The following is a 15914-nucleotide window of genomic DNA, read 5'->3' as shown; positions in this document are numbered from 1 at the left end:
GCGGAGCGGGCGAAAGTGAACGGGCGGGCCTTGAGTGACAACGTGGTGTACGACGTCGTGCTTGACCGGGCGGGCCTTGAGTGACAACATGGTGTACGACGTCGTGCTTGACCGGGCGAGTCCAATCGGGGGGCTTGGTGAGCTCAGGGAAGTCTTCCAGAATATGGGAGTAGGGCGACGCCGGCGCACAGTAAGAAAGGCTGTGGCAGGGTGGAATGCGACGCCGGATGCCGTGAACCTGAAGATGGGTGGTGGCGTCGATAAGGCGTTTCCGAGCGACGTCAACGAGGAGTCCAAAGTGCGTGAGAAAGTCAGCACCAATTATGGCCTGGGAGACATCGGCTACGTGAAAAATCCATCGGAAGTCTCGTCGTAGGCCCAGGTTCAAAGTGAGGGACTGCTGGCCAAATACCGGGATGGTGGTGGAGTTGGCGGCGCGTAGGGTGAAACACGGTTGTCGGCTATGATGGGCTTTGCTAGCGGGCATAACGCTGACATCGGCACCGGTATCTATGAGAAAGCGTCTGCCTGACACACGGTCTACAACGTAGAAAAGGCGACTTTCGAGTTGACCCGGTGCACTTGTCGCCATTAGTGACTGGGCGGGGCGTTTCCCGACCACGAGCAGGGTTGGAAACAGTACCGGGCCTCGGCGCCAAACCGCTGGTGGTACCAGCACATGCCGTTGGACCGAGGGCTTGGGCTGCGCCGGCCGCGAGGGGTGAGCGATCGTCGGCGGAAGCGCCGGGGGCTTGGCGAACGGCTCCGCGCTGCCAGTGTCGCGACAAGGTGGGTTAGGTTGTTCACCTGCTGCGTCAAGCTTTCAATGGCGGCCATGTGCTGAGAGGTGTCTTGCGTTGGTGCGGGGGTAGACACTTGCGAAACGGCCGAAGGTGTGGGCTCTGGGAAAGGAGGGTGTGGTGTCTCCACATGCATTACGGAGGGTGATGGAATAGCAACCTCCATTACAGCATCGGCGAGGGTGGCGAGCTCGTCCGTTGAAAGGTTTGTCGTAGTGGCTAGGACCATCTGCACATTTCTTGGAAGTCTTTGCAGAAAGAGTTCTCTCAGGAAGCTGTCGCTTGTGGAAGCAGCTCCGTCACCGAGCAATTGTTTCATGCGCCGTAACAGCTGCGTGGGGCGTCTGTCCCCGAGCTCCTCCGCAGACAGAAGCTGCTGAAGACGTGCGCGGTCGGAGCAGGTCGTTCGCTTGAGAAGTGCGGAGTTCAGCTTGTCGTACGGGCAATCCGCAGGTGGTGAAGCGATGACATCATAGACCTCGTCGGCGGCGGATGGAGAGAGCGCTGCGACGACGTAATAGAATTTCGTGATACCGGACAGATGAAAGTTGCTCTTAAAGAACCTATTGTAGGAGTAGGAATGGAGTTGCCTCAGGACAGAAGCCGCCGATATTTCGAACAGAGATTGTTCTTCTTCTGGGCACCGTCCTCATCATTGGCATGGTATATAAAGGGTTAGGTGTGACGTGTTTAAAGGTTCATGCGAATTGTGGGTCAATAGCCCGGGGGGAAGAAAGGGTCCGTACGGGCTTCTATGGCCGGAGTGAATGGCTGCTTTGTTAGAGTATGGAGGGGATTATGTGAACGTAGTGATCTAGGCTACAGACCGGTTACAGAAAAATGGAAGGTTCACGAACACGTGGACGAAAGGGACAACAGACAAGAATTGGCAAGCATAGTGAAAGATAAGGAGGTTAGTGGTTACGTGGGGAAAATTCCAGAACGAGCAAAGTTTTATATATATATATATTTGTGATACAAAGTTGTGGCATGCAATAAAGAAAGCAGAAAGCAGTGGTCATGCAGAACATAACAGATGATAATGGAGGTAGAAGGGAAAAGCATATTTTATTTGTGAAGTGTTTCTAGGTTGCCTTGTGATTTGTTGATACCAGACGGGTGAAGAGCGTTGAACTTGTATATGAGATAAGACTCCCTATCACGTCTGTCACGTGTAGATCTAAACCCGGTTTCTAGAATATATAGTTTAATGTTGTCAGAATTGTGACCAGGAACGTTAAAGTGTTCGGCGACTGCTTTGGGGAATTTGTTGGACGTGTCGGTTCTGTGTCCGGTAAGGCGGTTGTTCATTTGTTGGCCGGTTTCACCAATGTATTGCATAGAGCGGTCGCCGCATTCAATGCAGTATATGACATTGGAGCTTGTGCATGTGAATGCGTGGTTAACGGGGTGGGTGTAAATCCTCGCAGTGCTTTTGATGGAGTTAGCGTGTTGAACGTGCTTGCATGCTTTGCAGCGCGGGAGGTTGCGGGGCCGTGTTCCCGTGTACGGGGCGCTCGTTTTGCTGATTTTGGCATTGACCAAGGAGTCTGCTAGGTTTTTTGCGCGTCGGTATGTCACCTGTATGGGATGGGTGAATATATTGCTAAGTCGGTCATTGCTTTTTAGGAGGGGCTCGTGCTTCTGTAGAATGGCTTTGATGTTTGGAAGTGCGTTGGAATATCTTGTGATGAAGCTTATTTGGAACGCGTCAGGATTTTTTCGGTTTTCCAGAACCTCGTTTCGATCGAGTGTGAGTGCCTTGCGACGGAATTCGGTTAGGAAGGAGTCTGGATAGTCCCTTTGGGCAAGTGTACTGCAGAGTTCGTCAAGCTTCTCAGCGTAATCTGTGTCGTCTAAACAAATTCTGCGTAGTCTTACACTCTACCCATTAGGAATTCCAACCTTACAGTGGCGCTGGTGGTGACTCTTGAAGTGAAGGTATTGTTGTTTGTCAGTTGGCTTTTTGTACAGGGTTGTGATGAGGTTGCCGCTGTCTAGTGATATTGTGGTATCGAGGAAGTTAATTAAGTGAGTTGACTGTTGTGATGTGAACTTTATGGTGCTATGCGCGGTGTCCAGTAGATCTACGAACTTTTGAAATTCATGTTCCCCGTGTTCCTATATTATCAGTATATCATCGATGCATCGAAGGTACACAGTGGGTTTTAATGAGAGGGCGCTGAGAACTTTGTTTTCCAAGAAACCCATGAATATATTTGCGTATGTGGGTGCAACAGGTGTGCCCATACTTGTACCGTGTACTTGTAGGTAGTATTCCCCATTGAACTCGAAGTAGTTCAGTTTAAGGACCAAGTCCATTAGAGCGAGTATGGTTTCCGTGTCTTTTCTGGTGTTTGGTGTAGAAAGGGTATTGCAGAGGGCTGTGATTCCGTCGTTGTGTGGGATGTTAGTATACAGTGATGTCACATCCAGCGTGGCTAGTATTGTGTCCCTACCAAATGTACGAGTGTTGTTTATATCTCTGATTATTCTGAGGAGGTGGGGTGTGTCTTGTACATGCGATGGCAGTGTTGTCGGAATATGGTTTAAATAGTGCTGCCTTCCTACATCTGTACCGGTTCGCTGGATTTCTACCCATCTACGTTCGCTACTGACGATCCGATGGCCTCAGGAGGTAAGCAACCCGTCCTCTCTTTCTCACATGTCGCACTCCTAGGAGATAGCTGTTACAAGTACATACACGAACACATCCCGCACGGAGAGCACGGACCTCACATCCACTTCTCAAGCGGCGCAAGAATACGAGACATCATGACACATGTAACCGCCGCTCCACCGAACATCACGCACTTCATACTCCACGTAGGGACCAACGACATCGCACGGTCGACAGCACAACATGTCATGCAGGAATTCGAAGCACTAGTTTCCTTCATCACAAACAACAGACCAGGCGCTGAAATACTACTGACAACGATACTTCCCCGAAGACAGAACAAACACCGAGCATACATATACCAGGACGCATGGCTACACGAGTTCAACAGGAAGGCGCACGCTGTCAACAACCACCTCATCCACATGCGTCAGGTACACACCAACGTTATGGTTATCACACACGCAGCTTTCGAATACCACGCTGAAGCACATCTCGCTCGGGATGGCATCCACCCAAACCACGCAGGCGTACGAGCTATGGCACACAACATCAAACACCTAATGGTCCATAGATGCCGTCCTGCACTGACAAACGCTCAAACACAACATCCTCAACCAGCTTACACTTTAAGTGGCAGCACCGCAAACACGCCAGAACACACGATCACACGAACACACGGCATCAAAGGGGACCACAACGACCACTGCACCCACGCATACACACGCGGCAAACGAGAACACTCCAAACACAAGCCGCACACACACAAAGTTCACGCAAACGGTGACACGGAAGACCACAAGCACGCAAACACAGACAGATGACATCGAGGAACACAGCGAGTCTCCACAGCCACCAACCCCACAGACACGACGCACGCGCACATCACGCAGAAAACACCGTTGACTATGTAATCACCAGCCTACCACGCAGTCAACGAACTTTCTACGAATGCGAAAACTCACGGAGAAACGTAGCCGATACCTACATCATCTACGGATCTACACCCACCACCTGGCTCACAACACAGTACCTAAAGGCCTCACCCCTAAAACAGTCCCTGCATTAGGAAAACTGACACCTGAACTAGAGCTAGAGTGGGCATCAGACCTTAGCAACACAGCCCGTACGTTTCTAGAAATATTAAAGGAACAGTGCCACGCGCAACTCGCTACGATCCAGGCCCATATGAACAATATCAGTCTCACCGACGCGGAGGCAAACACTCTCGAACTACACATTCAACAACTCAACCGCGAGCTAGCTAACAAGAAACACTCAAAACTCGGAAAACCTAATTCCAACAACGACACGGATACCGGACCCACTAACATGACACACGCAGCAGCCGAACAAATCATTTCCAGCACCACAACCAGAACTCTCCGAAACATCGCTGACTCACCCCGAGAAAACGCTGACGCAAGCACCGTAATAGATATATCACGCTCACTAACCAGCGACGAACTATAAATCCTCTCTAGGGGGTTAACATTCTGCCCTACACTCAATTCTGTTAACGAATACGAAATCCACAAAGACATATCAGACTTTGCTATACGGCTACGCCTTAGAGAATTCTCCGCTGATACAACACAAGAAAACAACAACGACCTCCGACTACCATCAACCTGGACACCAAATCACGGCCGAGAACCCGCATTAGACCTGTACATTAAACAAGTAAGCAACGACATCCTTCGCAGTATTTTCCAAAGCTCGCGTGGTCACAACCTCACTAAAACACAGCGTGACATCATCAAAGCGCTAGCTCACAGAGATGATATCATTATCAAGCCCGCAGATAATGGTGGGAGTATCGTCATCTGGCCCACAGATAAATATATTTCTGAAGCTCATAGGCAACTCAACAATACGCAACACTACCTCAAACTGGAGCATGACCCAACAAAGGAGTACACGGCGCTACTAACCCATACCATACAGGACCTCCACGAACGAAAGCTCATCACACGTGATGACCTCAGATATCTCACCCCATCAAACACAGGCGCAGGTCGTTTCTATTTACTGCCCAAAATCCACAAGGTACACGCCAACGAGCTCTATACGACTGACATCCCCGGCAGGCCAATTGTATCTAATAACAACACGCCAACAGAAAGACTCTTGAAATTCCTGGACCACTATTTAAACCATATTCCGACAACACTGCCATCGCACGTACAATACACACCCCACCTCCTCAGAATAATCAGAGATATAAACAACACTCGTACATTTGGTAGGGACACAATACTAGCCACGCTAGATGTGACATCACTGTATACTAACATCCCACACAACGACGGAATCACAGCCCTCTGCAATACCCTTTCTACAACAAACACCAGAAAAGACACGGAAACCATACTCGCTCTAATGGACTTGGTCCTTAAACTGAACTACTTCGAGTTCAAAGGCGAATACTACCTACAAGTACACGGTACAAGTATGGGCACACCTGTTGCACCCACATACGCAAATATATTCATGGGTTTCTTGGAAAACAAAGTTCTCAGCGCCCTCTCATTAAAACCCACTGTGTACCTTCGATACATCGATGATATACTGATAATATGGGAACACGGGGAACATGAATTTCAAAAGTTCGTAGATCTACTGAACACCGCGCATAGCACCATAAAGTTCACATCACAACAGTCAACTCACTTAATTAACTTCCTCGATACCACAATATCACTAGACAGCGGCAACCTCATCACAACCCTGTACAAAAAGCCAACTGACAAACAACAATACCTTCACTTCAAGAGTCACCACCCGCGCCACTGTAAGGTTGGAATTCCTAATGGGTAGAGTGTAACACTACGCAGAATTTGTTCAGACGACACAGGTTACGCTGAGAAGCTTGACGAACTCTGCAGTACACTTGCCCAAAGGAACTATCCAGACTCCCTCCTAACCGAATTCCGTCGCAAGGCACTCACACTCGATCGAAACGAGGTTCTGGAAAACCGAAAAAATCCTGACGCGTGCCAAATACACACCATCATACCAATACCATCCATCCATCCAATATCATCGTGCCAATACCATCACAAGATATTCCAACGCACTTCCAAACATCAAAGCCATTCTACAGAAGCACGAGCCCCCCCTCCAAAGCAATGACCGACTTAGCAATATATTCACCCATCCCATACAGGTGACATACCGACGCGCAAAAAACCTAGCAGACTCCTTGGTCAATGCCAAAATCAGCGAAACGAGCGCCCCGTACACGGGAACACGGCCCTGCAAACTCCCGCGCTGCAAAACATGCAAGCACGTTCAACACGCTAACTCCATCAAAAGCACTGCGAGCAATTACACCCACCCCGTTAACCACGCATTCACATGCACAAGCTCCAATGTCATATATTGCATTGAATGCGGCGACTGCTCTATGCAATACATTGGTGAAACCGGCAAACAATTGAACAACCGCCTTACCGGACACAGAACCGACACGTCCAACAAACTCCCCAAAGCAGTCGCCGAACACTTTAACGTTCCTGGTCACAATTTTGACAACATTAAACTATATATTCTAGAAACCGGGTTTAGATCCACTCGTGACAGACGTGATAGGGAGTCTTATCTCATATACAAGTTCAACGCTCTTCACCCGTCTGGTATCAACAAATCAGGCACCCTAGAAACACTTCACAAATAAAATATGCTTTTCCCTTCTACCTCCATTATCATCTGTTATGTTCTGCATGACCACTGCTTTCTGCTTTCTTTATTGCATGCCACAACTTTGTATTACAAATATATATTAAAAAAAAAAACTGCTCGTTCTGGAATTTTCCCCACGTAACCACTAACCTCCTTATCTTTCACTATGCTTGCCAATTCTTTTCTGTTGTCCCGTTTCGTCCACGTGTTCGTGAACCTTCCATTTTTCTGTAACCGGTCTGTAGCCTAGATCACTACGTTCACATAATCCCCTCCATACTCTTAACAAAGCAGCCATTCACTCCGGCCATAGAAGCCCGTAGGGACCCTTTCTTCCCCCCGGGCTGTTGACCGACAATTCGCATGAACCTTTAAACACGTCACACCTAACCCTTTAAATACCATGCCAATGATGAAGATGGTGCCCAGAAGAAGAATAGTCTCTGTTCGAAATATCGGCGGCTTCTGTCCTGAGGCAACTCCCTTCCTACATCTCTACCGGTTCGCTGGATTTCTACCCATCTACTATTGTAGGAGTGATTCCTATATAATATACTTCAGTAAACGCCGTACTAAAATACACCAGCCACTTTGGTGTGAAAAAAGGAGTCAGTTATAGGAGAAGCAGTTTACTCAAAAAAGGTGTAAAATGATTTACTGTGATATGCGCGCCATTATGTCAGCATATGTTCGATAGTCTCTTAAAACAGGACTTCACCGCATATAGCACGCTCTCAGCAAACCACCACTTTGGCTAACACCGTTCTGGCCAATAATTGTTTAAGAACGCGCGCAGTACCCCTTTTGCTGACACTATGCAGTTATGTTAGTTGCTATAAAAAAGCATCCGGACCCGCGCATTACATAAATTCGGGTGGGGTGGGGGGTATCGCGAAATTGATATTCTATGATATATGTGTTCCAGCCTCAGAACATCAATTGTCTCGTGGTGGTTATCAATCTGTGCAATGGCGGAACTTCACCGTGCTATGTGGTGAAGTTATGTTTTAAGAGCGGAGAGTTGAATCACTACAATTTCTCTTCGTAATAACGAACCTTCACCACGGCGCCGTGTTTATGAGTAAAACGTACGCTAGTGACCCGTAAATACCGTATACGGCCTGCTTAAAACATCCAATTTCGCGCGTGTTCACTTTATGTACGGGCTGCCAACACCTGGACAGCAAACACCGTTGAAATTACCATGTGGCTTTAACTACGCTCAGTATAACAGCAACTGCTCAATAAAGGACGAAAAGAAATTGGGTTCGCCCGGCTGACGTCACGACTTCAAATTAGTATACTCGCGCTAATGCGCACCACCTGCGTGAAGAGAAACGGCGAGCTCGTTTTAATAACTCACTCACAAATGCAGTAACTGGTCTGCAGGGCACCCCTCTTGAAACTCGTTTAGGTTTCCTCTCGCTGCGTGGCATAGAATTTTCGTCATGTACGCTTCGTTACTACTGCTCTTAGTGTGGACACTCATGCTGGTAAGCAAACTTGAGAAGATTAGGTTCAGAGGGCTCTACTGGTCGGCTGTACAAAGCAGTATACTACGATGAAAGATGGAGGTCACTGAAAAGAATGGCCAGCTGTAGGACTCGGACCCACACCTTCTGGATTACCGGTCCAGCGTTCTACCAAGTTTAGCTGAAGGGCTTAGCTCAATTGGTAGATCTCTGGACCGGTAATCCAGAAGATGTGGGTTCGAGTAATCACTCTTAATTTTTTACATCATTTAGGGTGTATTACGGGTGTAATCCATTCGGGCGATAACTCATTCCCTTTAGGGTGTAATATAACACCCTTTTCCACAGGCTACACCCTCAAAAAACAGGCTATAACCTGTGGAAAAACGGTGTTATAGTGCACCCTAAAAGATGTGAGTTTCCGCACTTTTGGATTACACCCCTAATAGATACTAAAAGGTGTAAACTATTAAGAACCATACAGTTGGCTAAGCTTTTCAGTGACTTCCATCTTTCATGATTAATTTCGTAGGTAATTGAGTACGTACGCAACGCCGTTACCGTAATCGAATCGATACTCTATGTTCGGCAACACAGTGTGGGTCGCGATACTTTTTTTTCTTTAAGTAGATACCGGAATAGTATTTCGGCTACAAATTTGTGGTAACGCGATCTCCGTGTCGTTACCAATGCATATACTCTCATAGTGCCTCCCCCCCCCCTCTTCTGCACCGGCCATATTTCTTACTTTTATTCATCGTCACTGGTTCGCCTGGCGCGTACCAGTGTACGGTTGGAGAAACCTCAGTAAGATGGCAGACGAGGAGTTTGAGCGACCCCTATTGCAAATTCCAACCAACATATCGAATAGTCTGTACATGCTTTTGCGATTCCAGTTTTAAACAGTTTCGATGCCGGAAGAATGTTTCCGATATGAGTTGTGCCGTTCCTTGCAACGGCGTTATGTAATACACTGGTATATACTAGTGCCTTTAGTATCGTTCATGCATTGACCTAGTCCACATTTCCTTGTGCACTGGAAGTACACGAATGCGCGCGAGCGCGAACGTTTCTTCTTCTTCTTAATTGTCGGGGATATCATGTATTCTAACTCGTTTTTACCATCCTGATGATCGCACCTCATTAGTCCTGGTCAATCTCCCTTACGGATAAGCGCCATCCCGCTCATGGAGCAACAACAACAACACCAGCGACATCCCCCAGAAGCGGAAGATGGGAAAAGCGTCATTGCTTTCTGATATCACGTGAGCGCCAGCGCTCAACGTCATGTCTTCACGTACACTGCTAACCGTGGGGAATATCCTGCTACACAGCCACCAGATATTCCGTAGCAGATGACAGCAAAACAAGCTGACGGTGTCGTCTGCTAAGCGTCGTCTGCTAACTACGCAGTACGCCACTCCCGATATTTCGCACCGTGTGAATGTTCAACATAATACGAGACGGAACTTCGGCTCTGTGAGAAGTGTTTTGGCTTTTTTCTTTCACTAGAATATTCCGTGAGTATGTCGCTCGTGTCAATACACGGATGAGTAATATTTTGAAAGAACAGGGTGTTTATGGAAGTCTTTAAATCATGTTATGTTGTGTCTTGTGCTGTCTATATGCTTTTGTATGTTGCGCACTATATTATTTCGCTTTAAATTTCTTTCACAATTTACAAAGGGGTGTGGTAAGAGCGTGGTCCGACAGACATGTCATGATCATGTCTTTCGCACTGATTTAATTGCTGCGAAAGAGGCCCATAAGAGAGGGATTATCCCAAACGAATAGAGGACTTTACTATTACGACGACGGGTGCCTGGACATACGAAGATGGCGCTTTGGCTACACGACGTCAAGGCGTCATCGCGGGCCCAGCGATCCCGTCGGGAAACACACGGGAACATAGACGTGCGAAGTAGGAAGCCCACTTCTACAGGCTGCCATCGTTGCGGGAACGCTGCGGATGATAGAGGCTCTCTTGGTATGTGGCGGCGGCGGTAACTCAGGGAACTGGCATGGGTCTGATGTACTAAAGTTTCGCTCGGCGACCGCAGCGCCAACTCTCTCCTCATGTGAAGCGCCCCCTTTCTAGACGGTCGCGTCCGGTGTGTCCTCTGCCTTCGTTGAGCGCGGATGTCATCCCTTTTGTGGAAATCATTGCGCCACGATTTTTCAGAGCCGCAGTTTAGGCGATACACAGAAAGAAACACGCACAACAGGATGCTCAACTTGCGGCAGGCCCCAGACAACTTGAGGCTTGTGTTGTGCTTGTGTGTTTCCATGTTCCAACCTCAGAACCTAAGTTGAGTCGTTTACAACCATAGTTTTTGGCGCTCTATGGTCTCAGTCGCTTTTGCGCCGAAAACCTCCAATTATCATCATCATCATCAACCTCAGAACAAGTTCTTCCGTCATGCTCACCAAATGCTTCGAATTTGTGTCTTGTTTATATACCTCGACCATCTCTGTAATACCGAGCATAACACTCGCACCTAGCCCCAGCGCCGCTGATTTAGTTTCGCCAAGCGGCCGCCGCACGTTTGTGGCGCTGAATACGGGACCCTCTGAGGACGACGCATGCTATGCGGATACCGTCGCTGCCGTCATTCGCGTTTGGCTCTTTGCTGGTTTCCACGCGGTGGCCAGTGTTTGTCTCCAGTGCATGGTTTGTCAGACGTGGGACGTGATGGTGTACTGCACCGTCCCGCTTTGCAAGCCGAAGAAGGCAGGGTCGGACCGAAGTATTTCGTTCCACGAGTTCCGCTCACATTCTGCCCCACGGGACAAGTAGCTCGAAATATATAGCTGGGTCCTGACACAAGTAACTTCACTGCGATTGTTTCATGCCATATACGGTGTGCTTTACCGACGGCAGTGCGTACCATAAATAGTTTTATCTAGTAGCTGAGTACCTTTTATGCCCCTCTCTCTGAAAGAATGAATGATAAACCGTGGCCTCCGACCAGGGATGGGCATAAATACAACTTTTGAATATGTAAATATAAAATACAAAATATATATATAAATAATAAAATAATAAATATAATAAATAATAATATATAATATATAACAACAATAAAATAAAATATATAAATACAAAATACTTTGTTGCAGGAGGTGTTTAAATACTCCTCATAAACACTTTTCGATATCAGTATTTAAATACAAAATACACATACACCATTTAAACACCATAACTACTGCCATAAATACTGTGATCTGGATGTCATCTGGAACTACAGAAATAACGATGATCATAACAAATCAGCAAGGAAAAATAGTCTTTATTTGTTAGATTATCATGGTAATTTTAAAATTACAAGTCTTTTGAAGACTGCATCACTTCGGCGTCTTGTGTTCGGCCGTACAATCTGATTCGCAAAAGACATCATCATCTTCGCAGGTGCCGATGAACAAAGGCTTGCATTAAATTTGACCAATATGCTTGGTACTACAAGGTAATCAGCCGCGACTGTTCTCTCCAACAACAGGGAAGAACTCCCCATCTAAAATCGTTTTTCGGCTGCATGCTAGACAAAACACTGCGCCCTAAACTCGCCCTTCTTTCCAAAAGGTCAAAAGCGCAGCATATTTAAGACATGAGTCAGTATATTTTTAGGAATATATATTTTTATTTATTATTACTATTTGTATATTTTTGAAGAGTATATATTTAGGAGTATTTATAAAGTATTTACAAGAATAAATACCCCCAAACGGATATTTAAATATAATTATAAATACGTTTTTCTACTATGTATTTAGATACAAAACATAAATACGTGTCATATATATTGATACGGGCAGCACAGCGTGGTGATGGCAATGGTTTAATGGACAGAATGAGAATGGCCGTGCGTGACACGCGCCCGTCCCTGCCGACACCGCCGTCGTCGTCGTAACATTGCCCCATCCCCGAGGCGTGACCTCCGGGACACGACAGATGAAGAATGCGATGCTGCCGGGGGCACAATAAGTGATGTACTCGGCGAAGAGCGAGGCGACGGTGTGATCGATGATGGGAATGGATCGATACGGTGACATTCGAAAGATGGACGGGTGGGCGACGATGGGACGATGGTGGAATGACGCTGTGCTGCCTCCACAGGGTCGGGACCGAGGGTATCCTCCACTGAGCGCCGTCGTCGTGGGCGTCGTTGGGCGTCTTAGGGGCTGGGGGCATCATCAGGGCTTATTCATTGTCGTCTCCGGTCGTCGTCGTCTCTTGTGGTCCTGGGATCGGGGCTGGGGCATTGATGGCCAGAACAACAGTGCTTCGAAGAAGGATGCCCCGCACCTCCACCAAATGACACGGGCAGCACAGTGTGGTGATGGCAATGGTTTAATGGACAGAATGAGAATGGCCATGCGTGACACGCGCTCGTCCCTGCCGACACCGTCGTCGTCGTCGTAACAATATATATATATTTTTTAAGTAGTACTTTAATTACAATATATTTAAATACTGCCCATCCCTGCTTCCGACAGACTACTCGACAGCGTGTTTACGGCATTTCAAGGCCGAAGTTTAACGATCCCGAAGTTTAGGTGGTCTTGCATCTCCCACGAGTGCGAAAGTAACAGAAAAAAGGCACCACAAGGTAGTGTCGCAGAAAAGCCACCATCAAGAAAAGTTCTCAAAGTGGCTTCTGTCCGAACAGCGTAATAAAGGTTAGCAGAGCCTTGTAATGGCAAACCGAAAAAAAAGGACCAATAAGTAGGAAAACAAAACAAGCAACTGCTGATTCAAAACTGAAGTGCTTGCTTATACAACAAATTCTTTTGGGCGTCGTAACTGGTGTCAGTCATCTCTTAAGGTCGCATTCACCCATTCTCTGTAACTGCCCCGCATGTTAACATGGAACGCCTCTCACGCGAAACGTAAAGTCCGAACGCACTTGCGTCTGACAATTATAAACGCATGATAACTGGCCCAACACAGAAGGTGCTGCTGCTAAGTTTATGTGTACGATGTACAGTATATAGCGCGCGAGTTTCACAGTTTTGGCTTGCCACCTCACGCTTCAGGGCACAGCCCATTTCTGAGTATTTAGTTTCATAGCTCTGAGCTTTACATGCACAGAGAACCTGCGATGATACACAAGCATGTACGCACGACGAATTCTCCACAATGACCACTCATATTGCACACAGTTGAGCTATAACAGGCGCTCTCCTGGGGAACGGCAGGTGGCACCCCTGGCGGGCGCTCCGCGCGTAAATACGGCACTTCGGCTCCTGGAGCAACGGACGGAAGTCCCATAGGCGAACGGGCGAGTGTTATGGTAGTGTATTATTGAGATGGTCGTGGTATATATACATGTGTGTGTGCGTGTGTGTGTGAATTACAAGAAATGTAGGAGAGAGTGCGATGAGAGTGTATGCGTGTCCCTTCAGTGAATTTCCGCACGATGACGTAAACGTAATTTTTTTCGCAAGTGCTTTGTTGTCACGAATGCGCCGCAGTGCTTGCGCCATGGTAGTGAATTTCAGTGTACATGGTACACAAAGTAACAGAAATGTGGCGTAATGACCAACACTCTAATATCTGCAAAATGCTGCGCTGGAACACAACTTCATTATGGAGTGCATAACGTATAAAAGAAGGCACCTCCGTAATAAAATCGCACCTTCATAAGAAACGCTTTCTTTGCTGATACCAAAGACCGTAGCAAACACATGCATACTGCAGTTACAAAAGCTTTCATTCTAAACATTATTGTGTAGCTTACGTCACCGTCATAGTAGCTACAAAAAAAAAATCACGGTGTTAAAGCGGCTATGAACTCTACTGAGCAGGCCCGCCGACTGTGCCGGCTCCAAACGGCGATTTTAACTTGTTGACTTTTGTATAACCTTATGTATAAATGAACCCGACTGGTCCGTCTCTTCACCAGATGTGGCACGCCGCTCGTCAACCATCATCTCAAATGACAATGTTCTCGCTCCTGATTTGTTGATAACGGGAGGCGGAACCTATTGTATACGATTACGTGCAGCATTATGGCTACGAAATAGGCTCCGCCTCCCGTTTTCAACATAACAGGGATGAGAACGTCCTTTTTCGGGATGATAGTTGGCTACGAGCGTGCTATGTGGTGAAGTGCGTTGAGCAGAACGTTATATGTACCTCGGCGTTGGCGTCTGATTGGGTGCTACAATTCTTCAAGTGACGTAGCAATGGATAGAGGTATCCTGGATGGCACTGCGTCTACTCGCCCGTATCCCAAAAAAAAAGAGTGAGTTTTTGCATTAATGCTGCACACGTTATGAAGGACAAGAATTGAACAATAAATTGTACGTAGAATTACGAAACGAACGTAGAAGATCAGTGTTACACATATTACACCCGTAAGTAAATATACCTGAATATAGGAGTTCTTACCTCCTTTGATACATACTGCAGTTGCGAACGCTCCGTTATGCGACTAAAATAATGACGTTTTTTTAAATATTATACGTGTTCAAGAACAGCCGCGAGGGGCTTGCTGTTGACGCTCGCTCATAAATTTCTGCATAATGCTGTAGACAACACAGCCATAGGAAATAGAGAATACAGTTACGGATTAAGACTCTACGTAATCCCCTACAAAATAACTAGAGCTGCAGGATTCCGTAATGCACTCGTAGGTCACAGCACATATAGAATATTATTGGTGGACATATTGGTACGTCATCAATAATATATTGCACATTACAGATACGTGAAACTAGAACTAAATATATGAGCGACAGACGGCATAAATTACATGCAATGCTGATCAGAAAAACTACAGGATATAATAGGAAGGGAGTTGCCTCAGGACAGAATCCGCCGATATTTCGAACAGAGACTGTTCTTCTTCTGGGCCCAGAAGAAGAACAGTCTCTGTTCGAAATATCGGCGGCTTCTGTGCTGAAGCAACTCCCTTCCTACATCTCCACCGGTTCACTGGATTTCCACCCATCTACAGGGTATAGCAGCCAGTTATATCATCGCATCCATGGAACACGCCACCGTTCTTCGTGCGTTGCGTACGGAAATACATACGCGCGGATTTCGAATCACAAAAACTGTGTGTATTAAAATCGCATGAAAAAGGGTCAAAACTTCACCGGCCCAACTGTCAAAACCATATCGGCTTTAGGTATTATATAATATTAACCATCGGTTAACGGAGCGCCAATGCATTGTGACAGCGTCCCAGGTGCCGCAGTCGCTCCCCATATCACAGTCAGCATCCACTATACGCAAACCAACAATAACTAAGTGTATGAAAATCAACAGCGCCGTTATATCCTCTTACTGCATACTGCAGTTGCAAACGCGTTATTAACTGGCCAAAAAGTAAA

The 15914-nt window shown here is 46.9% G+C and overlaps 2 protein-coding genes across 2 annotated transcripts in view; one reads left to right on the top strand and one right to left on the bottom strand.

The window, feature by feature from the left end:
• Positions 1-591: 591 nt before the first annotated feature.
• On the bottom strand, positions 592-8554 carry LOC135399907 (uncharacterized). The gene is made up of 2 exons (XM_064631641.1): positions 8472-8554; positions 592-1363 (listed from the first exon to the last, which is right to left on the bottom strand). Exons 1-2 carry the CDS (start codon positions 8552-8554, stop codon positions 592-594), a joined length of 855 nt encoding a protein of 284 aa, XP_064487711.1.
• The window catches only part of LOC135399903 (uncharacterized), a 41688-nt gene continuing 34202 nt past the window's right edge, over positions 8429-15914 (top strand). Inside the window, exon 1 of the mRNA XM_064631639.1 lies at positions 8429-8597. Within this exon, the coding sequence (XP_064487709.1) occupies positions 8553-8597 (45 nt within the window). The 5' untranslated portion in view covers positions 8429-8552. The remainder of the gene's footprint in view (positions 8598-15914) is intronic.

The sequence above is a fragment of the Ornithodoros turicata genome, chromosome 7, assembly GCF_037126465.1.
Source record: "Ornithodoros turicata isolate Travis chromosome 7, ASM3712646v1, whole genome shotgun sequence".
NCBI lineage: Eukaryota > Metazoa > Arthropoda > Arachnida > Ixodida > Argasidae > Ornithodoros > Ornithodoros turicata.
Note: the sequence above shows the minus strand (reverse complement) of the source record. Positions and strands in the feature narration are given on the sequence as shown.